Raw genomic sequence first — 27,072 nt, 5'->3', positions numbered from 1 at the left:
TACCCCTGCCAGTGSCTGCCCCATTCCCGATATTCCCCAACCACCCTCCTTTTCATCCCAAAAAGCACTGTCCCAAATGGGGACAGTGGGTGATACTGGGAGCTGGTCCTATGGCTGTTTCTTTCTTGTCTAGATTGGGAAGATCTCCTGGATCCAGGGACAACCAAGGACAAAACATCCAGACTCTGAGTCCTGATGGGTAATTCCCAGTTGAAGCCACAAACATGTGCTACTGCCAGGTTAATGCTGCTGGGGTTCAGTGAGGAGCTGGAGCAAACTTCCTCCAGTGTCYTTTCATCCAAATATCCCCTTGTCCCTGCTCCAGAGCCTCCTGCAGGCTCCAGAGTGACAGCAGGAGAAGCAACATGCCCTGGTGCTGGAATCTGGCACAGGGCCAAGGCTGAGTTACCAAGGGCTATTTATTTGGGGAGGGGGGAACAGAAGCAGATGTATGTACATATACATTCAGTCACGTACGTTTCCTCCCAAGAAAAGGCCCCGTGAACATATATTACATGAGAAGGTCTCCAGATTATTATTATTATTATTAATATTTAAAAGCTGGGGTTGTGCCCCAAAGTGCTCATTGTGGAGCCCAAGCAGCGACAGGTCCTCACTGGCCTCAGATGCAGTGAGCCAAAGAGACGGGGACGTGGTTGGTGGCAGCCACATGACACCATCCCTCAGGACACAGGAAGAACGTGGGACTCCATCTCTTCTCCTCCCATGCATAGGGCCAGAGTCCAAACCACAAAACGGCTGCTGAGATCTCCTAAAACCATGTTCAAAGCCAAATTTTTGGCCCCATTCCTTCTTCCTTAACCTCAAATCTCCTGGACAGGCTGAGTGGTTCAGTGGTATCTGGAGGCCCAGGCGAGCTCTCTAGGAGAAAGAGGTGGAGCGGTGGCGGCCTCAGTGATTGTTTGAGGACAAAACATGCACGGTAGCGATTCAGGGTTCCCGCCTCACCACTCTGCACCCCGACCCTGTTCAAAAATTAACAAGGCCTCAGTCCTGCTCCCCACCACAATAGGGTGCTCGTCACAGCCCACCCCGCTCCCACCCTCTCCCTCACTACTAATGGGATATTATTCTGTGAAAGGCAAATTATTTGCCCCGTGGCAGCTGGACGAGGAGGAAGGCGCAGGTGGTGAAGCGTCCGGTTGCTCCCCAAAAGGCGATGGATGTCCCCACCTCGGCAGAGAGCGTGGGGTCCACGCTGCAGGCACAGCCCTGGTGAGGACCGAGTGATGGCAGGAGGGCTGGGGGTGCCAGCTGGCCAGACACAGGCCCTGATCCCCAAAACRGAGCCCCCAGGAGCTGTCCTCCCCTGGCCAGGGTTAACACCAGGGGTCCCGCTCGGCCCGTCCCCGGCACAGGCTGTCGCTGCGCTGCCAGGCGCTGTCAATGAGGCTCAGGGCATCCTCGCATTTCTTCTTCACAGCAGCATCCAGAATGGCCTTGTGCTGGAGATCGACCTGAAATGGGCAGGGGCAGTCAGGAGGGGAACAGATAACACTCACTTCTCCCTCTCGCTGTGAAACCACCTCGAAGCCACACGGGAAAGTCACCCATGTCATGAATTTGGTGACAGAGGGACTGAGCCAGGTTCCTCCCACTCCCCTTGCCAGCACTTCATGCTTGTGACTTGTCTTGCCAGGCTCCAAATCCCACATCCTATGGTTATATAGACCCGGAGGAGTTCTGTGTCTCTCCTGCCTGTTGTGGGAAGGCTGGGATCACCTCACAAAAAATCCACCCCTTTGCCCTCCCTCACCCAATGAGGGTGTCAGGCAACCCCACACACCCACCTGGTAGATGTTCCTCCACGCAACGTTCAGAGCCGACAAGAACCTCTCCAGTTCCGTAGTGCAACTAAAATAGAGAACCCAGGGGGGCAGGAACTCCTTGCTGTCCTGAGCAAACTCCTAAACACCAGGAGAGAAGCCAGGTGTCAGCACTGGGTGCTCACCCAGCCCCAGGCTGGCGGCCCCGCAGCCCTGCTCTCACCAGGATACAGTACTCCTTGCCAGCCTCTGTGGAGACTGCAGTGATGTCCGTCAGCTCCACTGTGCCCAGCGAGCGGAAGAAGCTGGTCTGACAGTCCTCATGGCATGTGAAGGCCTTCTCGTTGGTCAGCACGAGGCAGCAGGGAATGCACGGGGTCGGGGCAACACCCTGGGGGATCACCTGTGAGGGGTGGGGAACGGTGGGGGTAAAATCTGGCATGATGGACCCATCTCCACAGGGTGCCCAGTGGGGAAACCCTCCTGGCTCAGGATAAAGCTGCTCCATCCTGCCAGACATTCCTGTTCCAGAGGGGCTCTGGGGAAAGAGGGGGGTGAAGCACCCACGCTTGGGGCCTGTCCCTGGCTCACCCCTTTGGAGACAGCTTGGCACAAGTACTGCATCCAGTCTGCCATGTCCTCCTCGTTCTCGGTGCTCAGCTCCAGGGAGGGCCGGTCGGTCAGGATCACCTGGAAGGAGTGGGGTCGGTCGGTGGTATTGGAGCGCCGGCATCCCCCGCACTGCTCGCCGCTGGGAGAGAGGGGGGAGGGTGGASATGAGTGCGATGCATGGGCCAGCACGAGTCTGCAGCAGCCTCCGACTGCCCTCCCTGGGCAGCACYTCACCCCTCTTCCCAACAAACACTCATTTCCCATTGGTGACATCCCCTGGGATTGCTCCAAGGACCATCTCCAGGCTCTGCACATTGCGGGAGAGCCAGAGTAGATGGTGGGCTCCCAGCATGGCTCTGGGAGGGGTTATTCACTCTTCAGAGGCCAAGGCTCCACCCAAGGAAGGAAATGAGCCCATCTCCAGTGACCYGCACTGAAGCAAAAGCAACCGGACACCTGGCCCCGGGCAGGATTAGTGGGGATTTCTGTGGCATGGAGGAGGTCATGATGGAGCCCAGAACCCCTCCCTGGACATCCCAAATAGTTGCTGCACCCCAGATCCCCACAGAGTTTGGGTGCCATGTCCCACCAGCTGCTTACCCCATGTTGATGGAGAGCAGAGGGGTAACATCCGTGCGATCCGGGTACTGGTACAAGATCCCGTTGCTACCGTTGCGGAGGAGAGAGGGGGCAACCAGAATCAGCTCAGCTCTGGTATCCCCTGCTTTTGGTCCCACAGCCAGCCCTGTCCRGCCCTCCACCCAAGCAGCCTTGTGGGGTCACATTCCCGCTGCTGGCCACCCACAACTGGTGGCTTTAGCCACCAAACCCATGTCTTGGCCACTTTAGGTSCTGAGATGAGTCCTCTCCACCTCTCACACAGTTCCCATGCAGCAAACTGCTCCCAGCACCTCCTCCCAAGAGCCCTGCCTGGCCCCAGCCCCAGTGCCTACCTGAGCACCACAAAGCAGGGCTTCCACTGCTCCTTGCCCAGGTAGGAGGTGCCTGCCTTGTAGTGCAGGATGCCATCCTTGGTGACCGTGTTTTCTGTAGAGTAGCTGTTGCTGGCGGATCCCAGCGCCTCATCCATGGGGTCTTCCCAGTGAACGAGGCCGTAGAAACGCACAACCACRTCACAGGCCTGTGAGAACCAGGAGAGGTCAAGGAGTCTCCCCCGAGCCTTCGGCACCTGCAGTGATGGTGGCAATATCCAAACTCACCTCACACTTGGACTCCTGCGCCACAAACTTGGCAAGCGCCAGTTTCTCCATGGTGGCATCYGTGAGGATACTGGGATATGGGGGCTCCCGGCACCCTTTGATCATGGCTGACTTCAAGGAGACCAGGAAGAACCTGAGAGGGAGGCAGAGATCTCTGACAAGGCTGGGGCAAACAGCCCCTCATCTTCCTTACACACTCTGCTGCCCAAGGGGCTCCCTTAACCATGGGCCTCTGGTYTTCCAGAGCAAAGAGTCACAAAGTTAGCCTAAAGACCAAAGGTGATGGGAGGTTGCAAAGTCTGAACTGCAGAAAGGAGATGGGTGACACTGAGAGGTGGAAGCTCATCCCAGCATGAGCTGAAGGTCCCCTCCCTGAGTTCACAGTACAGAGATCTGGGGACATGCCTTGGAACTGAAGAACTCATCCCTACACATCCCGAGTGACACAAGGGACACGTGGTCTGCACTGCCCAGGTCCCCAAGGCTCAGACTGAGGGATGGGGTAACTGCTGTGTTTATCCAGGGAACTYTGGGCATATCCATGCCTGAGGCATTTCCAGCTGCCTGCTGGGTTCAGCCAGTGGCATCGAACCAACCCCCTCACTGGTGGCAGGACTGTCTTGAAGGGCTGTCTTGGGAGTCTCCCATATTCCCTAGTCCAAGAATTCCAGAGTTCCGTGCTCTGGATCCCCACTCACTCAGTGAGAGCCACGTCAGCGGTGTCAAGCAGGAACTGCTTCCTCCGGTTGGTGCACACCAGGGTCACCGTCTGCTGATCTAGCCCAACCTGTGCCACACAGCAAGGGTTAGGGAAGCCAGGCACAGGGGCAGCACACCAGGGCTGACCATGGCTTCTGGCCCCAGGGAAAGGGTCAGTGGTCACTCCACTGCCCAGGAAAAGCAAGGTGGGCACCCAYAGAGGTGGCATGGGAGGAGGCATCACTTCCAACTCTCCCAGTCTCTGCCCACTACCCAGAACACTCCCCATGCACACAAACACACCCCACTGTGATGCTCCTGGCACCTTCACTCCTCAGATGGTGAGAAGTGACCCCCCACTCGCCTCCAGCTCCCCCTGGCCACCCACCCCGGCTGGGCTCACCGAGATGTAATCCAGCTCATTGTAGGACACGGCCTCCTCCACCATGTACGGCTTCTCCGCTGCCCCTGGCACAGACACAGAGAGCCTCATGAAGGGGGGCACAGGACCCCCTTTTGCAGAAGCAGCAGTGATGGACCTGCAGGCAGATCCCAGGCAGCACGGAGCCATGGGACATGTCCCAGGGCTCCTTGGGGGACAGGTCAATCTGAGCTCCCTACTGTAGCCAGGGAACACAAGGCAGTGAAGGCAGTGAGCTGTGGTGGCCTAATGCATGGACAAGCCATGGAAGGAGCTTCCCTCCCCRCCAGGATGAGATACCTTTCCGTATCAAGTATACATAGCAATCCGTCAGCAGGACGTAGATCAGYTGCAGGTTCCCTTCCATGTGCCCAGTGCTCATTCGGATCATCTGCATGGAAAAAAAGAGCTCTCAGTSCTGGGCTGATGCAGGCACAGAGCTGGTCCCTCGATCGATGGAGACCCCTTACCCTGAACAACTGCTCCTCATTCTCCCGGAAAACGTGAATCATCAGCAGKAGGAGATGGTTGTTATCCACCCTGTGGGGAGAGACAGCAGAGGATGGACCTGGATGTGAGGCTGGCTGAGTCCAGGAAGGGCAGTCCCCTTCCTTACTGAACATGTCCATGGTTTGGGCACTTGTTAGCTCCCCAAGAGCATTCTTCCTGATCCTTTGTGCCACCTCTTCATCCTGAAGAAGGATGGGCTTTGCCCCCCAAACCGAGGACAAAGGACAGAAGCACCAAYTTGAGCTCAAGATTGTTTGGAAGACGCTCTCCCTCGTGAGCAAACCCATCCTCACCTGAATTCGGAGGCATGGGTCAGCTCTGAGGGGCTGCCCTGCCCTTCCTCCACCCCAGAGTCCTCAGCGCTGCTCGGGGAAGGGCTGGACTGCTCCTTCTTGGGCTCACAGAGAGCCTGKGGGTTGGTGGTTTCTGTCTGGTCAGCTTGAGGTTCAGCACTCGCCCTTTCAGACTCCTCTACTGCTCCAACTGCTTCCCCCGCTCTGCTTTCTTCTTCTTCTTCAGGAGYCTCAGGGCTACCAGAAACATGTGGCGGTTGGCCAGGCCCTGGAGGGTCATGGTGGCCACCACCTGGTGCAGCAGTGTTTGGACTCTCAACGGTAAATCGGTAGAAGTCCATGGGGGCTGAAATCCCCTCGCTAAAGTCGCCAGAGGACGATCCATCTGGGGTGTCCCCTGGCGTGCCGGTCCGAAAGGGCTGCCCAGGGGGCTCCTGGGTGGCATTCCAGCCCGCGGGGTCTAGCTGCCCGTTGAGCCTGTCTATGACTTTGCTCAGGGGCTGCCCCACGCTCTCCATGGACRTGTCCTTCATCTCAGGGATGCGCAGGGCCAGCGGGCCGAGGGCAGTGCGCTCCCCGCCCTCCTGCGGCCTGCCCGGTGCAGCAGGGCCCTGGTCCCTCGGCAGCTCCTCCCTGTCACTGAGCCCRTTGACGCCGCTGTCCCCACTGGCCTCGGGCGCTGCGGGCACCAGGCTGCTCATCCCCTCCTCGGGCTTCACCTTCTTCTTCTTGCCTGTCTTCTTCTTCTTGGCTAACCTGTGAAAGAGACCAATGTCACTCATTTCCACCATTTTAGACTCTGAAATACAGGRGGGGTCCAACCCTTTCCCAACAACATTTCTTTGCAATTTTCCCTATTGCAGAGAAATCCTTCCATTGAGAACATTGCTGAGTGTGCAGCCATGTAGAATCCCCCTCTCTGTGCCAGTTGTCAGAAGACAAAAGATATGGACACTTCTTCCTGCCTATCCCAAAAAGCCATCACTGCTGACACAGCACTTTGGGMTTTCTTTCAGCTGTAAAGGAATCACAAATGGTTGTGGAGCTGAAATGACGTGGGAGAAATCCCTGGTTGAGATCAAGAAGCTGGGAAGGGAGGAGGTTTCTTGGAAGTGGGAATGCCGTGTCCCCGCCTGCCAGAAGAGGGAGATGCAGGCTGGAGCACACCAGGATGTGCTGTGGAAGTTTTCTGGCACCCATGGCACCCTAACTGCTGCCAGATCACCCTTGTTTGGGAAGCGAGTCTGGTGCTCCCCTTCCCTGTGTTTGCCATGTGGGATGATGTGTAAAACCTACGTCTTCTGCTCCTTCCCTGGAAAAACTGGGCACAARAACAAAGCCCAGTTTTGGGATTTTGCCCCCTACTGGGCAGGTTTGGGCTGTCCCTATTGCTGGGTGTGAGCAAACAGAGCCTTGAGCTCTTTGTCTGGATTCAGGGCTCCAAGGGATCCCTGGGGATGTCCTCTGCAGGAGTTAAACATCCAAACATGGGCCACGAGCTGTGTGGAGACATCTATTGCGACAGGTTTGGCCACAGCTCACTGACAAACAGGAGGGATGGGATGGGATGGGATGGGATGGGATGGGATGGGATGGGAGAGAAGATTCAAGACCCAGAGCTGCTGCAAAGCTGCCACCAACCGGAGAGAGCTCCAAATCAAAGCTCATCGATTACTTTGAGCCCTTTGACACACACTGGCAGGGAAAGGCAGTGATGTGGAGYCAGTCCAAGGGACCCAGCCCAGCCCCACAGGGCTGAATATAGGCTGCAGCATCATCCTCGCTGGGACAGAAGAGGTGGCACASCCTCAACATCTGCCACCCCTTTCCAGGCCAGCAGCTCTGTCCCTACCTGATGACCTCCAGCTCCGTGCAGCTCTCGGACTGGTCCGTTCCCTCGGGGGTGGCCTCTGCCTTGTCCTGGGAAGCCGTGTGCACCGGCGTGGTGTCGGCGGAGGACGGMGCCTCAGCCTTGTCCTCATTGAAGGGGTTGTGGCGCTGCGTGGGGCTCCTGAGCGCGGCCCTGCTGCCGTTGGCCTCCGAGGCGGTGGAGCGCGGACAGCTGAGTGTGTCCGTCAGGTCTCCATCTGCAGGGACATGGTGGGAAGAGCAGATGGACACCAGCTCGGGCTCCTGGATGGAGTCAGATGGACCCAAGCTGTGCSAGGGGGGCTCGGGACTCTGCGTGGGCACTGCACTCGCCTTCCTGGCGAGGAGAGACAGGGAGGCCAGKGTGAGACCCAGCAGTTCAGAAAATGCCTGAACACAACAGCTCGGTCACCCAGGAGCCGGCAGCCGCACTGAGGAGCACAAGAAGTGTCCATGGGAAGAGTTTGGGGGGTCCTGGGGGCATTGCTCCTGAGCCAGGTGACAGCGAGCWACGAGGCTGCTGCTTCTGCCCTGCCATGGGGACGTGGGAAGGGGCTCGCTCGGCTGGAGGGGCAGATACAGARCCAGCCCTTGGAGCAGCAATCCTGATGGAGCTGGCTGCTCTCCTCTGCTCACATGAGACATATGGGGACTGGAGTGTGCTGGGATGGGACACAGCTTTCACAGGGTCCCAGGACAGCAGGTGGCACAGACAGGGCGGAGCACAAACAGTTGGGCCCGTGTTAGTCTTCAGAGGGAAAASGAGCAGTGGAGAAGGCTGCAGCAGTCATGTGCAGACTATTATTATCCATTATYCATCCAAAATCAAGGTTAAAGGAAGGTTTAAAGGAAGCACCATTCTTGGTSTAGTGAAAGGTGTCCCTGCCCATGATAACGGATTGGAATGARRTTATCTTTAAGGTCCCTTCCAACCCAAACCATTTCATGGCTCTGTGATTCCTTTTCACAACCAGCTAAAAAGACCCCTTGGGAAGAGAACCACAGCCCTGGCAGACTGATTTGGGGTGTAGGATTTGAGGAGGAAAACGAAACCTCCTGTAAAACTCTAACCACACAGTTTGTGCTGGATGATTCCAAAATGCCACTTTGTTACCACTGAAAAACCTGCACCAGAGCAGGAAGGATGTGAGCTCTACCAGGGAACTCAATCGKGTTTTAAAGTCTGCATTAAAGGGAAATTAATGGAATTGCTTAGGTTGGAAAAGACCTCCAAGATCATCAGGCCCAACCATTAATAAAACAAAACATTTAAGAGCTATTTCAGCCAGCACCACCAAACCAACATCACTTCTTTGGCCTAAATCCTGCTGGTTCTGCTGAGACAAACCAATCTTTGTCCAAATAGACAGAATTTCATCCCTAAATGCAATTGCTGAAAATGGGGAATGACACAGCTTTCTTAACCTCTGCTCTGTCCCCACAGATTCCAGCTGTGGGCTGACCTGGAGCGGGTTCTGATAACAATTTCCCTGTGGCTGAGAGGACTCAGTCTAGAGCAGTGGTGGATCCCAGTGGCACCACCCTGAACATGGGAGCTGTGCGTGCCTCAAATGCAGAGGGATCTGCYCTCAGCACCCCTTGGCTTCTCCCAGCCTTCACCCAACACCCACACTGCAGCTGTTGGCTGCAYCTTGGGTTTGTATCCTCCAGGGACAGATTAAACCACCTCTGTGACATCCCCGTGCACGGGGTAAGTAAGAAAGAAGATGAGAGGAAGCACGTTAGAGCCCARGAGCGATCCACATGGAATTCAGGCAGATTTCCCCAAGTATTCCCCAAATATTCAGATGGTACCATCAGGCTCCATCCAGCTTTGAGCTGCAAAGGATGGAATGTGTTTCCTCTGGGGGTGAAGCAGAGAGGGTCCTGCTCCAGTGCAGGATACGCACAGGGGCTGCATGTGGAGGAAAAACAAATTCCTTTAAGCAGGGCACATGTTCTTGACCATAAAGGCTACAGGTAGCTAGTAAGTGGGTTTAAAAAGTRGTAAAATCAATAAAAGTAATGAATGTAGTGACCCAAACTGAGCACAGCCATGTGCTGGATGTTGTGGCTTCACAGAAGTTTTGACACAGTACAGGATGATCCAGGGAAAACAAAACCTCCCAAATTAATCCCTACAAAATGCCCAAAATTTAAAGGCAGCATAATTAGTTCAGGTGTTTTCCAGGCCTTTCAGGAAACCAGTGCTGGTGGATCAGTTTTTCAACCAGAACCCTGTGTGCTTTACCCCAAAGAGGAAATCCATGGCATGAGGGCAGCTAGCACATCCCACATTTTGGGCTGCACAGAATTCCACTGAGACAGGGCAGTTGGTTGTTAAAGAAACAAACATAGGAACATGCAGCAAGCTCAGGGGGCAGCAATGCAGAGAGAAAACCAAAATGCTGTAAGAGATGAGTGTGTCCCACCTTCCCAGTCTCTGCTGGGCATGGTCTGCATTGCTGGAAAGACATCTCCAAAATCATAATCTACAAAAATGAGGGATAAAACTCAGGATTAGAAATACAAGTAGTAGGGATGGAAGTGGGGAGAGGGGAGAGTGTGAAGGGGATTTGGGGAGGGAGATGGGAATGGAGAGAAACAAAACAATTGTCCACTGGTATCTGAAACACATGAGAAAATAGTCAGGGAATGTGGATGTGAATGGAAATCAGCTGCACTAATGGTTGTTCCTTCTGGAAYAACCAGTGTTATGGGAGTGATGACRGGACCAGRGAAGGGTGAAGGCCCCATTATTCAAGCTTCTGGGAAGCTAAACCACATAATCAGTGTCACTCAGGGCTTGATCCTCTATRGGAAGCAATTTAATCTCTCTGTGCCTCAGTTTCCCCACTTCACACTTACCTCCCAAAGATACTGTGATGTTTGACTCATGAATGTTTGCAAAGCCAGGGATCTGATTAAAGGAAAAAACTTGTCCTCTGATCCTAAACTCCCCAGTTCCACCTACACTCTCAGGATAGAGATGTGCTCCTGTTGAAGTGATGAGGAGGTTAATAGTTATAGGCGAAAGTTAAATTCCTCCACAGAGGAGCAGCAGCAATTCCTGCCCTACTGGGTCCTTCATCAGCACCAACCTCTGTGCATGGGGAAACTGAGACACAGAGGACAGCCACTGCCCAGACACACAGAATAGCTGAGACAATGCCAAGCCCAAAATCTAGCTTCAAAATCTCCTGGATSTGTACTCCAACCTCTCTTCTCTTGAGCATTAAGCACCCATCACTATACAGGCCAGAGAGTGCAGCCAAACCAAGGGACATCCAGCAATAGGGACAGGCAGGAGATGTCTGGCACCAAGACATCTCTCCTGARGAAGGGGCAGGAATACAAACAGGGTCACAGCAAAACAGCTGCTTGTGCCAAACCTCTGGAGCAGAGAACTTTCTTCCTGTGATTTTTATTTCTAGGCTCCTTGTGCTGACTCCAGCTTCCTTGGCATTCAGGAGATTTGGTATCAGCAACTCCCTGAAATGCAACCCTTTCCTGAGTGCAGATGTGAGTGAGCCCAAACCAGTGCTGTGTTTCCAAGTCCTTTGTCAAAACAACTCTAATGCCCATCCCAGGCTGTTCCCAACATCTTTAATRCCTGCAATTCTGCCTCAACTGGTCACTCCTGTTTTGAGGGAACCCATCTGTGTGTGGGCTTAGTCCCAAATTCACTGCATCCAACTAACAGTTCCTTCCATACCAATTCTATTCCAGAATCCCCTTTGCTCAAAGTGACAAAAAAAAAAAAACAGGACAGGGCCAATGCATTTTGGGTTAGGAACAGCATCAGCAGAGCTGCTGCTTCATGTGAACACAGTGGGTGCAGGACAGGAGCTCCCTGCTCTGGCTGCAGAGGGTTCATGGGGCACACACAAGGTACGTGTCCTCCCAGTCCATCATCCACCTCTCTGAAGGGACCATGGGCTGCTCAAGATGTATAAAGAGGAAAACCCAACACCTCSGAGACCACTGGTTGCCTTTTTCCCCGACTGAAGACACAGAGAAGACTCTGGAAACTATTTCCCACCAGGTCCAGTAAATGTGGGTCCCTGGACTGCAAACCCAGCAATTTAAAAGCTTCCCTGCAGCCCTGAGTCCCTGCTGACCTGGAAGCTGCATTCAGACACAGGCACAGCCTTCACTCCGTGGGGAGATTCCTTCAGTTCTTGCTAAAACTCCCAGGGTGGGAATGTGGCCTGGGGTGACTGGCAGGGAAAGTCCTTCTCTCCCAGTCCAAGGCACAGAATCATCYCAGAATGGTTTGGGTTGGAAGGTACCTTAAAGTTCACCTAATTCTACCCCCTGCCCATGGGCAGGGACATCTTCCACTATCCCAGGTTCCTCAAAGCCCCATCCAACCTGGCCTTGGACACTTCMAGGGATGGGGCAACCACAGCTTCCCTGGGAAACTTGTGCCAGGGCCTCACAACCCTCACAGGAAAGAATTTCTTCCTAATACCCAATCTGAATTTCTCATCTTTTAGTTTAAAACTCTTTTAGTTTAAACCACTCCCCCTTGTCCTGTCTCCCAAGGATGTAAGACAGCAGAGGCTCTCAGCCTGGCTGCTGGGTCTCTYGCTTTGGTCTCTTCCAGTCTAAAATTTGCTGCCTCTTCCAAAGGGGATGTGGGAACTGCAGAGTCCTGCCCACACTCTCCCCAAAACCCACTGACCCTCGCTGGACGGGGCGATGGCACTGTCATCCCATTCCAGATTGGTGGAGGTTACAGAGTTGAAGGAGTTGAGGGAGAGGCTGTCAGAGCCGTGCACGGAGCTGGGCAGGCGCTCCTCAAAGTCCAGCAGGTACTGAGGCTTGTAGTAATCAGGCATGTACGGGGCCAGGTCCAGGTATGGAGCATCCTGAGGGCAGAGAACGTGGCAAGAGTTACAGGCTCCAGCCCCTGTTATTGGCACAGCTGGGGGGGAATACCACCCCACCAAAACGGTGGCACTGTCCCTTGCACATCCCCTCTGAGTGTCCATTTCAGAGGAAACCCAGCRGTTCCACCAGGGTTACCCAGTGGCTTTGTGTTTCCTGGAGGGACACTCGGGTCTTGCACTACTCTTGCAGAACTCAGCTCCTTTATCCCCACCAATCTGCCCTGCAGCTGCCTTGTTCCTCTTCTGAATAGTGAAGAACTAAGCAATAGGAATAAATCCCAAAGACTTAAAAGTCTTGCCCAAACCATGAGCATCATTTTCAGCTGAAGGTCAACAAGAAGGCCCACCCTGGACCAAATGGTGGCACCTGTCCCACCCTGGACTCCCCCTGTTCCACATTCCTGCTTGTCCAGAGCCCGGAGAACAGATCAAACACTCACCAGGTCCAAGTCAAAGCGGATGAACTCCAGCCCAGACACCAGCGTTAAGAACAAGGTCAGATGATCATGACTGCASACCAGGGCATTCCTGCCACAGGGAGGAACAAAAGAGCTTTACAGATGTGACAAAGAGGAGAAGCAGCTACAAGGGCCCTTCTGTTTCCTAGGAGGTGTCTCTGAGCTGCCATAGATGGGCCCCAGAGCTGGCAGCYCATTCCTTCCTTCCACAGGCAGCCACTACATGCTGTCCCCAAACCGAGCTACAACCACATTTCCAGGTGTCCAACAGAGCTGGGTGCCTGGAGGCGCTCAGCAGCTCCTTGGAAATCATGGAAAAGTATAAAGGGGACTGGAGAGTAAAAGCAGAAACTAGGAGAAATGCTTGCAGGGCCTAATGGAGATAAGAGGACAGTGCATCCACATCTGGGACCTTTCAATTAACCACATATATCCCATAATGAAAAAAATCAAACCCTAAACAACTGCTTGTCCCCCACTGGCAAATTCAGGCTGGTTTCTGACAAGAAGGGATATCAAGCAGTGCCCAAAGGAGAAGAAGCTGGGATACTCACTTTACATAGTACTTGTGCAGCAGGCTGAGGTTCTCCTGGAACAGTCTCAAGTAGCTCTCCAAGGAATTCTCATTGAGGGCCAGGTACAGCCAGGCCCGGCCTGGAAAGAGAGAAGCAGAGAGATTTATCCRTGGGGGAACACCTGAGAACTGAAACAAGCCTAGAAATAATCATGAATTCATTAAAACCCCTGAGATCATTCATTTGTATCATTTGAGGGGAGCAACTGTGGGGGAAATCTAGGTGAGAAAATGCCAGTGAGAGATTCATGATTTGGAGTGAAATTGGTGAGAGACAGATTATGAAGTAGCCACGCAACTGTGTTTCTCCAGCAAGATGGGAGCCCAGCCAGAAATGCTAGGATGGGAGAGGCGGAGGGAGAATYGCTGTGAATCAGCCCAGGTGAGATTTGACACCAATTCTGGTGCAGAGAGGTGACAGTGGAGTCTGTGCTCAGCTCTGCTCTAACCAGTACAGGMCCAGAACATGACAGTGTTTGGATAATCGGGCACAGAGGGTCTGGGCACTGTCCTGTGTCAAAATTGGCCTCAAAGRTCCTAAACATCCCTACAGACAACTCATCATGCAAATGACAGCTACAGCAAGATGTGGGGTGAGAGGGGATGCTCCTGTCTGCCAGAAATCCATCCTGAGGGCATGGCACCCTTTTCAAGGACATGGTCCTACAGAGCTCCCATCTGCCAGGAACCCTTCCTGAGGGCACRGCCCCACAGAGCTCCCATCTGTCTGGAACCCTTCCTGAGGGCACAGCCATTTGGGTTTCAGGGCAGCAGAAGCCAGGCTACATCTCAGTACCCAACCCCATGGCACTGTGATATTATTTCTGGAGACTTCACACAGTCATGGCAGGATTCCCACGTCCTTGGCACAGGCTGCCCAGGGAAATGGTGGAATCACCATTGCTGGAAGTGYTCAAAGAACATGTGAATGTGGTAGCTGGGGAYATGGTTTARTGGTGAATATGGCAGTGCTGGGTTAATGATAGGACTTGATGATCTTAGAGGTCCTTTCCAACTTTAAGGATTTTGTGATTTCCTTGCCTGCGACCTGGATTCCAACGACTCTCTCAATCCACCAACAGCCCCAACTCCTCAGCACAACCTGGGCCTCCCCACATGTCCCCAAATCCAGAGCTGGGGACACTGTGAATACTCACTGCGTCCCAGGTTGGTGGCCACATGCTGCAGCACTTCAATCTGTTTGACAGCTTCCCTGCGTGTGAAGTGAACAACCAGCACCCAGTAYCCTGAAGAAAGATCTTGCAGTCTGGGAGAAGAAAAATCCCAAAGGAAAATTAAGCAAAAGCTTCTTTATCTCTAGCCCAGTCCCTGCCTAGRTGCTCTCCCCATGCTGAGGCACCACACCAGGCTTTTTCCATGGGGAAAGGAGCATCCCAGAGACAGCTCCCAGCTCACCCGTAGAGCAGAGCGTGGTCCAGATGTTCACAGAGCCGCTGCAGGACCTTGTCGTGGTTTCTGATGGCCGGAGTCTCATCTTCACAGGCAGCAAAGTAGCTCTGCAACTGCAAAAAGAAGATATGGGATGGCCACAATGCCCTTCCACAGCCCGCAAGGAGCAGAGAGAGGTGTCAAAACACTCATAATCAGCACTGAACAGTTTTTTGTGGTCTCTCAGCTTGCTAAACCCTGRCATAGGTTTTACTTACGGGGTGCAGTCGTTGGTTTTGAGAGGACCCTAAAGGCAGTAACTACAGGGAGACCCTGATCCAGTCTCACAGCCCAGGAGTGCCATGGTGGCTGCAAAACCAACTTCCCCAACGCTGCTCAGCTCGTCCCTCCCAGGCAACACTTTAGCAGAGTCTGGTGGTTCCTCTGAAGCCACCACAAAGTGGTTCAGAGCAGAAATAAACCCCAGCTCTGCTCTGTTTCTGGCTCTGACATGGATGAGGCCTGTCCTTGGTTTTGCCAGAAATCCTAGAAATCCCCTTGCACCCAAATCCCATATCCATTCCCAGYTGACTCACCAGCCTCCTCCTGCCCCAGAGCTTACGGATCTATTTAGGTCCTATCTCACACATCCTCAGCATCCAGGCAGGGAGATTACTCTCCCAGGATGTAATCTCAGCTGGATAGGCCATGGCTGTTTGCTGGCAACAAGCACGAACAGCTCAGCTGAGCCACAACAATATTATAGACAATATATACATTATTTTAGTCACCTGACACATCTTTGCCAAACCTCTCTAGATGACGGATGAGTAAAACCCAAAAACTTGATATTATTGTGCTTGTCAAGTTTGACCTGTCCCCCAAAACTGGTTTCTCCTCCAGAATTATTACCAAAGAAGCTCCTTTAGAAAAAATATCCAGTCTTGATGAGAAGTTATTCAGGGGTCAGAGAACACCTCATGGGCCCTGGGAGCTGATCCCAAYAACACTCTTAAGAATATGAACATATTGAGCTCCAACACCCTCCTAGCCTGAAAACCTTGACTCCCTCTGGAGTTCTTAGGTAAGATGGGAGAGCCAGGCGTGTTCCTGCATGGAGCTGGTTGCAGCCCTCACACTCTACTGCTGAACCCTGAGAATCACAGCCAGAATTCCCTTGTCTGATGGCACAGCCCTGCTCTGCCTGTCCCTGTGCCATCTATTCCAGCAGGTAAATCCCCTAGGGAAGCAGATACGCAACAAGGTGGTGTTTGCAGAGGCACCTGWGAGTGCTCCGGAGATCCACAGGATTTCACAACACCCAGATAACACCTGTAGCATTTTAGCTCAGCAGCTCCTATGCATTTGAGGGAGGAAGCTGTCCCAGAAGATTCCCACTATTCATAGGCAGCCCAGACTGAAGCAGAGAAGAAAATGCCCTAAAATCCCACTATTTAAGAATATTCAGGAGGTACTTGCAGCCAATGAAGCAGCAGCAAGGAAACCAGAGGAAGAAGCAAAACCATAATATAGAGCCATATCCTTCAGGTGATGTATAGATGGAATCACTAAAATATCCCATTTTCGGGAAAATTGAAGCAGGAAGGAAAGAGCTCACAGGACACGAGCCAGAATTTGAAGGCAGAAATTCCCAGTTTGTTCCAACCAGGCTGTGGACTCTGCAGGGAGCTGGGGCACCCCTGGAGGAGGTTCTGGGTGTTTCTACAGGCTCTGTGCTGAACTGGGGAAATGCAGCTGAGGGGGAGAGCTGGGGRGAACAAAAATAAATCAGGCATTTCATCAGCTCACCACTGAAAAAAAGAAGACACAGCTTGGGGAGGCCAGTGTGGAGGGAACTTGGAGYCTGTCTATGCCACTGACTGGAGGAATTCCCCGTGACAGAGACACTCTGGCAGCCTGGGCAGCCAAAGAAATGAGGAAAAAGAAGTATTTCTTCTTTTTTCTTTCCTCCTCTTCCCCAAAATAACTCAAAACTTTGTCATGCTCCTTCCTGCAGCCAATTCACAGCTCCCATCCCTCTCCATGGATTGACTCACTCCCAATATCCAAGGGTGCAAACCATTAGCAAATGGTGGTTGTCTCCACATAAAAAAATGGATTTCTCTCCCCTAGAAAAACCCAATCTTCCCCCAGGAAGTGGTTTAGGTTTTGAAGGGCTCGTTCTGTGTTACAATAAGGGTTGGTGTCCCTTTTAGGTGCTCTGCAAGGAGCACTGAGCCTCCTGCTCTGCACAAACCAGTTCCCCTGCATCACACCCTCTTCCTGGGGAGCTGCTGGAAAACCTGGCCCCACAGCCACATCCAGAGCAAACCCACCCCAAAAGGCTCAACCCTGTCCTGGCACRTCAGAAAACAGAGAATGAGCTGGTGTGACTGTGCTTTGCTCAGAGATGTGGGGTCACACCAGCCCAGCAAGCAGGAAATGCATGCTCTGCAGTTTGGGATTGGGATTCTGGCACTGAGTCACGGCCTTTTAGGAGCTGCAGGTCACAGGCAAGCACAGGAGGGCTCAGTCCTGCTGAGATGTGCCACCACGGCCCCATACAGCACTGCAGCCAGGGATGGTGCCATTTCTAGCATCCCTCCAAAACAAACMCAGCCTGTGGCTTCCAATGCCCAGGCAAGGGCATGCATGGCTCACAGGAGCACAATTCCCAAAGGACACCAGTCAGGTGATACCCTGCCCAGCCACCACGTGTCCAGGGAGGAAACAAGGCACAGCAAGTTTTGGGATCTCCTGGGTGGAGTCATCCCTCCAGCCAGGGTGGGGWGAGACTTGTGAAAGCTGAGGGGGAGGTGCTTTTGGCTTGGGAAGACTGGTGAAGACACACAGAGGGAAATTAGGATGAAACACCTTTCCCAACTGCAGAACAAAATCCAGCTGCACCATTTTTCAAAGATCCACTGCCTAGCTGAAAATTTGTAGGAATTACGACCACAAGTATCATAGGGGATGATCCCAGCACCCACCCCTGAGCATGGTGATGGCAGGAGTGAGGTGGCACTGCCCTAAATAAAGGCATTTTATGCAATGTTTATACCGAGTCTCCTGTAAATTGTTCTTAAACACACATGAATAATTGAACCGGCCTCTCCTGCAGCAGTCAGACCTGTCTGGGAGGTGGTGACCAAACTTCCTGAGGCACCCACAAAGCAACTCCGTGACACAGCTGGGATCCAGGGAGATTAGSACGGAGGCAAACGATAGGATTAAAAAGGTCATCTCTGGGTTCTCTGGAGAGATGCTCTTCCCCTYACATACTCTGCACCCCAAATCCAGAAGGAAGGGCTGAAGGCTGGCTTAGATGGAGGACTCCTGAGGTGCACGGCTGAGCCCTGACCCAGAGCTATTCATAGACATTCCTGTGGCCAAAATAAGCACTGCTGGCATGCAGAAGGCATCCTGGCCATCCRCGCAGCAGGATCACTCTGCAGCCCCAACCAGGTGTGAGTTCTGTCTCATGGGCCAGAACCTGCTTGGGGAGAGGGCCACAAGAGCCCAACCATGGGCTGAACACATCTGGGAGAAGCTGGAGCAGAAGGGTGTTTGTCCAGAGACTGGCTGGCACCGGGGAACAATCACACCTCATCACCACCAAGGAGCAGGATGATTTAATTGCTGTTTATCAATCACGAGTTCATTTTTTTGGCAGTGACACATCCTGCCCCACACTGGCACGCACCAGAAGCACAATTGTATAACCTAATAATTGCAGTGGTTCTCAATGAGTGTGAAGCTTTCGAGACTGATCTGAGGAGCTCCTGTGTTACAAGGAAAGCCAACAAATAATCAGGGAGGTGTTCTGGAAAGCCCATTCCCAAATCTAATCATTCTTGTGGTGGCTCCTTTGAAATCTCTCCAGTAATTCTACAAACTTATTGGAAAATTGAAATAGTCTCTTGACTTGTTCAGGGTTGGCCACAACCCAACTGAATTCTCATCTCCCCTCTGTAAATGTGCCCTGCTGATGTTTCACCAGCAGCCTTCCAACAACAATTCCATTTCACTTGTTCTGCTTGGTATTTCCCTGGCAGGACAAACACCTGAACAAACAGGTGAAAGAACAAACACCTCTTGCATTCCTCAGCTCCTTAACTGGGATGGGACAGGGGAGAGGTGCTTCCAAACCCTCATTCCCACTCCCAACACGTGGACTGAGGTGGGGGTTTTTCCCCAGCTGGAAGAGCTGAGCACCCTCAGGAGCAATCCTGGAGCTCCAGAGAGCACAAAAAAGGGAGACTGACCTTGTCCCAGATGATGGCAGCTCAGTGCCAAGGGAAGACACAGTGGGAAGGGCCAGGGCAGACACCTTAGAACTGTCACTCTCACACCTTCTAGGGGGTACAGACATTCAATGGCAAAAAGATAAAGATGAGGCTGAACTCCTATGCCTGGAAAACTCCTGGTTTTTCACACCAACCATAAAAGCAAGCTGAATTTCAAGGCAGGGGCATTAGTTTCTCTCATACATTTGTACAACACAAAGCCCTAAAACTCCAACTCTGGCTCGATATTTAGGAGGTCACAGGAATGATCTGAGTCAACATTCCTTACAATAAAACTTCCAAGCTAGCATTGGCCTCAGTGCCCAGCTTCCCATCCCAGACTTTGTGCACCTCACCTGGATCTTTGGGCTTTTTCCAGAAAAAACACACTGGCATGCTCTGAGCATCAGCACCTGGAAGGTACCACGAGTGCCACTGGAGCAGCCTGAAGATGTGGAGAGCCAAGAGCCTGACATGGGTGAAGCTGAAGCCCACAGCAAAGCTGCTCCTTGCTGAACACACTGAGCTTTGAAGCATTTCCAATCCAATGCCAGCAAGGTTCTCACCTCCCAGGACACATACGCTCCTCAGCTCCCACACCCCCAAGGCTTTTCTGGGGCTTTCCCCCCATTATTTCTAAGCAGCAAAGCTTAGGCAGAAGGCTGGAGCCATGTGTGGCTCAGACAAGGATAGGATTTTTTCCAGAGGGAATGCTTAGGGAGCATCCTGTTTCTCTGTCATAGTGAGCAGAGCAGGGGCTGGGCACAGAACTGCCTGCAGCAAAGAGGATCCCTGAGCTAACCAAAGGCAGATGGGAAGGTCACATGCTCAGTATAACAGAAAAAATATATTTTATGGGGAAAAAACCCAAATCCAATTGCAAACACACCAGAAGCAAGTGACATGCTGCTCTCCCAGCTCCGCACATCCACAGCTCTGAGTCCCTCCCACTGACCATGGCCTGCAGGCTGTGGTTAATTCAGTTACACCTCTTGGACCAGTTCACCAGAAGTGGGGAAAGCTGAAATCACTCAACAGCCACTAAAATTGTGCAATCAGAGGCGGAGAGGCTTGGAGGCTTTGCTTCAGCTCCTGGGGAAAACCATGGCCAAAATTCACCCTCCTAAACCAATGCTCTCCCAGCAAAATTCTTTGTGTTAGAGGATAACAAGTGGTTTTTTTTTAATTCCCAAAATGTTATCACTGCCTTGTCCACCCTCACCCCCAGAACTGATCTGGGTGTTATGGAGGACAAGCATCAGTTTAGGTACCTGCAGAATTCAATCCCCTTGAAACCGTGGATGACRAATCTCGTATCATCACCAGATCTATGGTGACATGAGTGTGACTACCAGAGTGGCTTCTGGATGGCCAGGCAGGGAAGTTTCCTGATCCCTGGGATGAGGTAAGAGGAATTCCTAAAGAGATAAACCTTGAAATGCTCAAGCAACCCAAGTAATACACAGCTGTGATGAGAGCAGAACCACAGTACCACAGAGACAAAGCCCTTCAAGGTCCACCAAAAGACATCCGTGACTTGTTAAAAGCATCTGAGTGACCCTTGTGTCTTGTCTTCATGGACAACTCGGAGYTCTGTGAGATTGCTGCTACTTTCACCCCCAGGCTTCTGGCAAACCTGGTACACAGGGTGAAAGAACATACAGACTACCCTGTTAATGTGGTCCTATGTTGCAGCAGCAACAGAGGTGGCCTGGAGAGATGTGAGCGAGAGCAAAGAGCCTGGCACAGATAAAACCCTGTGGTCTTTGAGCCAGTGAGGTGCCCCTCAACAGGGCACAGAAGGCAAGAGATCGTTTGGCTGTTTTCACATCTCCAGAGCTGCTGTCTTTATGTCACAGCAGTTGAGTTAAATAAATCCACCCAGGCAGAGATGAGCACATTCCCTATGTGATTTGAGTAGGGATGCTCCACTCTCCAGTGCTCCCTGCTCCTTTCCAGGACACAGGGGCACTGAGCCATCCCCAAACCCACCCTCCCTYATCGTGCAGGAGAAGCAGAGGTGTCACAAGGCAGAGCTCAGTGGCACAGGGGACTGCAAAGGCATTTCAAAGGTACAGGGCTAAAAATCCAACCCCGAGATAGGCAGCAGAGGCCCAGCATTAACTGGCTGTGAGGGCAGCGGAAACCTTCYCAAAGGCATGCAGAAACGGAGCAGAGCCAGAGCTTTTGGCAAGAACTCCTGCAATGTCAGCAAAAACCACTGCTCCACCTGATTGACATGCACTGAGGATCAGCTGCTCCTGAGTTCATGGGAATGTGTGTCCTTCAAAGCCAGTTAATGCTGGACAGTCCCAAAATCTTGGATTCTGACCTCTTTTCTGATTTTACATTCAGTTCATAGAATTGTCAACAATAACACTGTTTAAGGACTTTGCATTTTCATCACCTAATCCCATGCAGGAGAGCACTAAACCCCTCCTGAGCTCAGGGAATGTCCAGGGAAACCCAAGAGAACACAAACCACCAGCTTCACGGACCAGGAAACCTGTGACAGCTCCTGGCTACCAGGAGATGTTTGGCCAAGGATGGATTTGAAGCTGTTGGCATTTCTGATGTGTTTAGAGTCCACCTCAGCAGCACCAGGAAGTTGCTCTCATCCCACTGCCACCACACATAGCAGCACCTCCTAGAAGGATACAARCACTTGAGTGAGCAAAGGCCTACATATTGAGCCATAACATGCCATCTCCAGCCTTCTGCCCCAATAAAGCCCCAAATCTTTGCAAAAAACAAGAGTTAGGCATCAATTTGTGCAGTAATTTGAGCTGGAGCACAGCCCTCTTAGCTGAGTGGGAAAAGGGAAAAGAAATGGTCACAAGACAGAAGTAACACTGTCCATGTTTGCAGAAAGCAAAACCTGTGAATTAATTTACAGCTCCCAAAGAGGACACAGAGGACAAGCTGTAGGTGGAAAATCAAAACCATGCTCCCAATTCCCTTGGATCTGTGTTGGAATTGAAGCAGGGACTCAGCTCCCCATTGCTGAGGTTTCCCAGCCTCTCCTGAAGTCAGAACCAAGAGCAGAAACCTCTTGACATGTCTCTGGTTTGAGAAGCTGATTTTGTCTAAGTTTTGCCTYGCTCTTTGCAGTGGAGGCCTGACCTCACAGCTCCAAAATCCACTAGATCTCCCACTGGTACCTGGGAACCACACAGAGAACCCCACAGGTTGGAATTACCCCCTCCAAGCAGGTTTGTCTCTTCTCCACCCATGCTGCATCCTTCATGTCTTCCCAGGAAAATAAGAGAAACAGTCCTGTTCACTGAGGTTTGAGGGATTTGCTTAAAAATGAGGCTTTTTTTTTTGCAGTGGATTTGTACAGAATTCACCCACTGTTTGTGCTCAGATCCCCCATCACTAAAATTCAGCAGCACTGGSTAAAAACTGAAATCACAGGCAACTACAGTCACAGCCCTGGGTGTCAAACCCTGCCCAGGGCTGTGCTTCTGCTCCCTCCTTCCCCATCCAAGGCTGCTTAGCACAAGGTGGTTTTCCCTGGGCAACTCCATGAAAATAAGGCATTTTTTTCTCCTCTTTGGGTCTGCAGCTGAGAAAAGAAAAACCACACCATCACCACAGGCACATCCAAACCCTCCATTCCACACCTGCACCGGTGGKGAAAGTAAGGAGTGAGCAACCCACACTGTGAGGAAGCTTTCGAAATTGGAGGCAGGATGCTTGGCAAACTCCTCCAAGCCCCATGACACAATTCCAGCGCCAAGGAGTTACTCAAGATGAGGATGAAGGAGAGCAGGATTTCCCAGCACAAAGCCACTTGCTCCCYTAACCTACTACTTTACTCTTGCCACTCACAGGGAAAAAGAGGATCAGGGATTTCAGGCTGAAGTCGGAGAGGTAAGCGCCGGGAAAAATTAGCAGCTCCACAGCGATTTCCCTGAGGAAGGAGAACTACATCCCAGGGATAAAAATGCAGGGTGGAATTTCACCGTGGCCTGAGTTTGGTTTCACTGGGATGGTAGAAATTAATCCATCAAYCTGAAGTTTCAGGTAGGTTCCCACACGTCCCTGAGTTTTGCTCTGAACAAGGACAAAGAGGCAGAATTGGAAAATTGAGAAATTTTCACTGCTGGACCAAGACAGGAGTTGACAGGGATTGGGCAGGGCAAAGTATATTGGCAGAGCTGGAGTTGAAGAGTCCTCTTCAATCACAATAATAATTAAAATAAACACCATGTTGATTTTTTAACATTTCCAACTGGGGTCTTCGAAGATTTTCTGAGTGCAAATAAATTATGTCCAACCAATCYTGTGTGGGAAGTTGTATTCCTTACACATACAGGAAAACTGAGGCAGAAACATTGCAGAGCGTTGTGACAGAGCTCAAAGCAGACTAAACATCCACTGATTTCCGCATAGATACAAGATTATCCTTAATTCTTAGAGGACAAAAAGKCAGGACACCAGAGGTCAGGGTCATCCATGAAAGAAAAAAGCTGGGAGAGGTTTGCACATCCATCCTRAACCCCAGAGGTGGTGTCCAGCCATCCTTTTCTTAACAGCACCAGGAATTCACTCATGCTGAATTGTCTTCATAAGGCAAGTTTCCAGAGATGAATCTCTSTCAGGACACACTGCAGAGCACTGGAAAGCTCCTTTTCCATAAGGCAGAAAAACCCAACAACCAGAGAAACAACAGTGACTCCACACAACCTTTCCCCCAAAACTTGGGGTGAACGCAAATGAAACTCCCGTTGCTTCCTCAAATGGAGCAGGGACTCTTTCTCAAGGATGGCTGGAGCTCACGTGTGGGCCAACCCAAAACTTCCAGCATGTCCTTACAATTCACTCCTATGGCCTTTCCAAAGATTCCAGCGYCCTGGTCCTCTCTATGCCTGTCCTCGTCCCCTCTGTGCTGGCTSGCAGACGTTCCCACCACCAGGATGGGCTTTAAGGAACCATCCGAGTAGAAACAAGGGGCAAGGAGSAGGTGAGGGCACACATGTTCAGAGCTCTGTTTTGAGGGCACAAAGCAGGGCACAAATGGAGCATACACCCCCTGTGTCCATGGGCAGAATGTTCCAGGTCCTGCCCCTCTATCCCATGCCCTCTGCAGGACATGCCTGGSTGGAGGGAGGACCTCTAGGAAGAGAGTTTTAGGCTGGACTCATCTAAATCCCTCCTGAGTCCTGTCCTTTGAAAAGGGGAACCCCAGGTATGAGAATCCCAGTACACCCCAACCAGCAGCGACAGGGTCCTGGCGTGACCCTGGCAGTGTCCCTTTGGCAGGGTGACCCCACAACCCAGATGTGCCACCCCCACCAGCAGAAGGGCTGTGTCCAACCTCAGCCTSAGCACAAGGGGTCTCCAAGGATACTCCCAAAAATCTCCACCTCTGGCAGAGGGGATGCCAGGTGCCCTTGACCCCACACTCCTGTCCCAGAGTTCAATATCCCTGGAATGTTTCTTGCGTRTGGGGGTCTGTAGGATTGTCCCCCAATCCCACGTTTCAAAGCAGGGTGTCCMCAGGGACAGTCCTTCAACCCTACGYCCATGGCAGTGGTGTGTGTCTGGGGGGCCCCAGGAGTGTCCCCCAGCCCTGCACCTCTGGCAGACACAGCCCCCGTGGACACCCCCGGGCACAGGGGGGACCCCAAGGCTGTCCTACGGTTGTCCCCAGGCCCACATCCCTTGCAGAGGAGGGTCCCCAGAGCCATCCCCAGACCCACAGCTGCGGCAGAGCCGGCTGAGGGAGCCCCTGGCCCTGTCTTAGAGCTGTCCCCAACCCCACAGCCCCGGCAGAGAGACCGTCCCCTCGGCTGTCCCTGTCCCCAGCCTCAGCACAGGGGGGTCCCTAGCCCCACAAGGGGGGTTCCCAGGGCTGTCCCCAAAGCCGCCACCACAGCACAGCACCGGCCTACATCCCGACTCCAGGGCTCTCCTAGAGCTGTCTCCCACCCCGCAGCCCCGGCAGAAGGACTCCCCAGGACTGTCCCCAACCCCCAGGGGTGTCCGCAGGACTAGTCCCCTCAGCACCGAGGGTCGGTGTCCGCAGCCCCCGCCGTRCCCCCGCTCTCACCTTCTTGACGGAGAGGGAGATGTTCTCCAGGATGCGGTCCTTCACCTCCGCCGGCTCCATGGCGCCTCCGCCCGCCGCCGCCGCCCGCCGCGCCCGCCCGGCGCAGGCCGAGCGCCGTCCCGCCCGCCGGGCCCGCTCCGTCCTGCCCGCTCCGTCCTGCCGGCTGCCCCGGCCGGCCCCGGGCTGGCGGCTCCACGGAGCTCAGCGCGCCATGGGCGGGCGCGGGCGCGAGCGGGCCCCGCGGGAGAGCGCAGCGGAGCCGAGCAGCGAGGGGGCCGCGCTCCGCCGGGAACTGAGGTCACGGGGAGAGAGGAGGGACGAAGGGAGGGAACGAGTGGCGCTGCCCGCCCCGGCCAGCAGCGGGACCGCCCTGGGCAGGCAACGGGACCGCCCCGCCCGGGGACGCGGGACCGGCCGAGCGGAGCCGAGCGGAGCCGGATGAAACCGACCGCGGGCCGGCCGAGCGGAGCCGAGCGGAGCCGGACGAAACCGAACGAAACCGAACGAAACCGAACGGAGCCGAGCACAACCCGGCTGAACGGAGCCGAGCGGAGCCGATGGAAACCGACCCCGGGCCGGCCGAGCGGAGCCGAGCACAGCCCGAAAGAGCCGAGTCAGGCCGAGCAGAGCCGAGTGTTGCCGAACACTGCCGAGCCCAGCCCGGCCGAACTCAGCCCGCCCCAAATGGCGCCCGCGGCGATGGCGGTGGGGTTCTCGTGACCCCGTGAGGGGAAATGGCGTTGCTCCCTCCCGAGCCGCTGAGAGGAGATGGTGTTGGGTACAGTGAAGGAACTACGAGGGCAGATGGCGTTGGAGACAGTTGAGGGGATAATGAGGGATCGCAAAGAGATGTGGCACTGGGTCTCTCACAGCCCAGGGCTCAGTGAGGGCATGTGAAGGGAGGTGATGTTGGGGACAGTGAGGGCATAAAGGGAGTTGGCACTGGCTCCCTCCAAGCCTTGGGATTAGTGATAGGATGTGGGGGGAGATRGCACTGGGGACGCTGAGGGGCTTGAGGGGAGAATGGCTTTGGGTCCACCAGGGTTCTGACCTCAGTGAGGGGAGGAGGCATTTGGGACTCCCGTGACACAGTGAGGGGACACGAGAGAAGGTGGCATTGGTTCCCTCACAGCAAGGAGTGATGTGAGGGGGTAAGGGAAGCTGGTGTTGGTTCCCTGACGGTCCAGGGGGACRGGAGGGGACAGTGGGACAGTGCTGTTGGGTGCCTGCTGATTGCACACACAGTGGGTTGAGGACACGAGCTGCCCACCAGCAACTCACCCAACCCTCCAAGCCTGCGGCTTTGCTGTATTTTGGGTTGCTGGCCTCAAAAAAAAAAAGGGAAATAATCATGGGGGAGGGGAAATGGGGGATCCATATGGCACCCTATAACCTCGAGCTTCAGCAGTGCTACCTTCAGTTCTGCTCCAGCAACCTGAAATAGGGGATCCAGTTTTTTGCTGGGGTCCATGTGCTGGGTGGCACCATGGATATAAAAATGGGCCACACTCTTCTGATCCAAGCCTCCATCAGTGAGAAGAGCTCCTGAAAGCCTCAAATACAAGCCCCACTTGCCATCAGAGGACMGAGATAGGAGCTGGTGCAAAGACTTAARAWAAATTATAAATAAAAACTAGATTGAGGTGAAGAGTTGTGACTCAGTGCTTGCTTAGCACCTGCATCACCCAAACCTGGTAACTGAAAATAGAACTGAAAGTAAAAGCAGTTAAAAAAYGGGAAAGCCATCAGCTTTCAGGAGTGCATTCCCTGCCATTCCCACCCCTTCCTCCGTGAATAACCTGCTGGCAGGGTAGGAAGGGCTTGGATGGAAAACCCACGCCAGGCCAAGCCTTCTCTTTSCCTGCAGGAACAGCCCAGCCAGTTTAACAGCTCTGGAAACCACGGGAGAAACTCCCAGGGAGGGGAAGGGAAGAGTGCTTGGTTAAAACTGRGCCAAACAAAAAAAAAAAAAAAGCTTTTCCCAGCTCCCCATCAGCCTCT

General features: G+C 53.2%; 1 protein-coding gene across 2 annotated transcripts; it reads right to left on the bottom strand.

Annotated features, from left to right (window-relative positions):
* Positions 1-401: 401 nt before the first annotated feature.
* PLEKHM2 (pleckstrin homology and RUN domain containing M2) lies at positions 402-25,187 on the bottom strand. Of its 2 annotated transcripts, XM_057380221.1 has the most exons (20): positions 25,072-25,187; positions 14,755-14,861; positions 14,496-14,605; positions 13,319-13,418; positions 12,747-12,834; positions 12,099-12,285; positions 9,844-9,903; positions 7,395-7,629; positions 5,543-6,298; positions 5,210-5,279; positions 5,040-5,130; positions 4,722-4,786; positions 4,318-4,406; positions 3,620-3,752; positions 3,353-3,540; positions 3,000-3,065; positions 2,379-2,538; positions 2,011-2,190; positions 1,812-1,928; positions 402-1,478 (listed from the first exon to the last, which is right to left on the bottom strand). In XM_057380221.1, the coding sequence occupies exons 1-20, from the start codon at positions 25,129-25,131 to the stop codon at positions 1,341-1,343; spliced, it is 3,000 nt and encodes a 999-aa protein (XP_057236204.1). In that variant the 5' UTR covers positions 25,132-25,187; the 3' UTR covers positions 402-1,340. The 2 variants fall into 2 exon arrangements, with proteins under 2 accessions (XP_057236204.1, XP_057236205.1); XM_057380222.1 differs by lacking the exon at positions 9,844-9,903.
* Between the last annotated feature and the right edge of the window lie 1,885 nt (positions 25,188-27,072).

Source organism: Malurus melanocephalus, unplaced genomic scaffold (genome assembly GCF_030028575.1).
Source record: "Malurus melanocephalus ecotype Western Australia unplaced genomic scaffold, MMel_1.1 scaffold_440, whole genome shotgun sequence".
Taxonomy (NCBI): domain Eukaryota; kingdom Metazoa; phylum Chordata; class Aves; order Passeriformes; family Maluridae; genus Malurus; species Malurus melanocephalus.
This window is presented reverse-complemented; position numbering and strand designations above follow the sequence as displayed.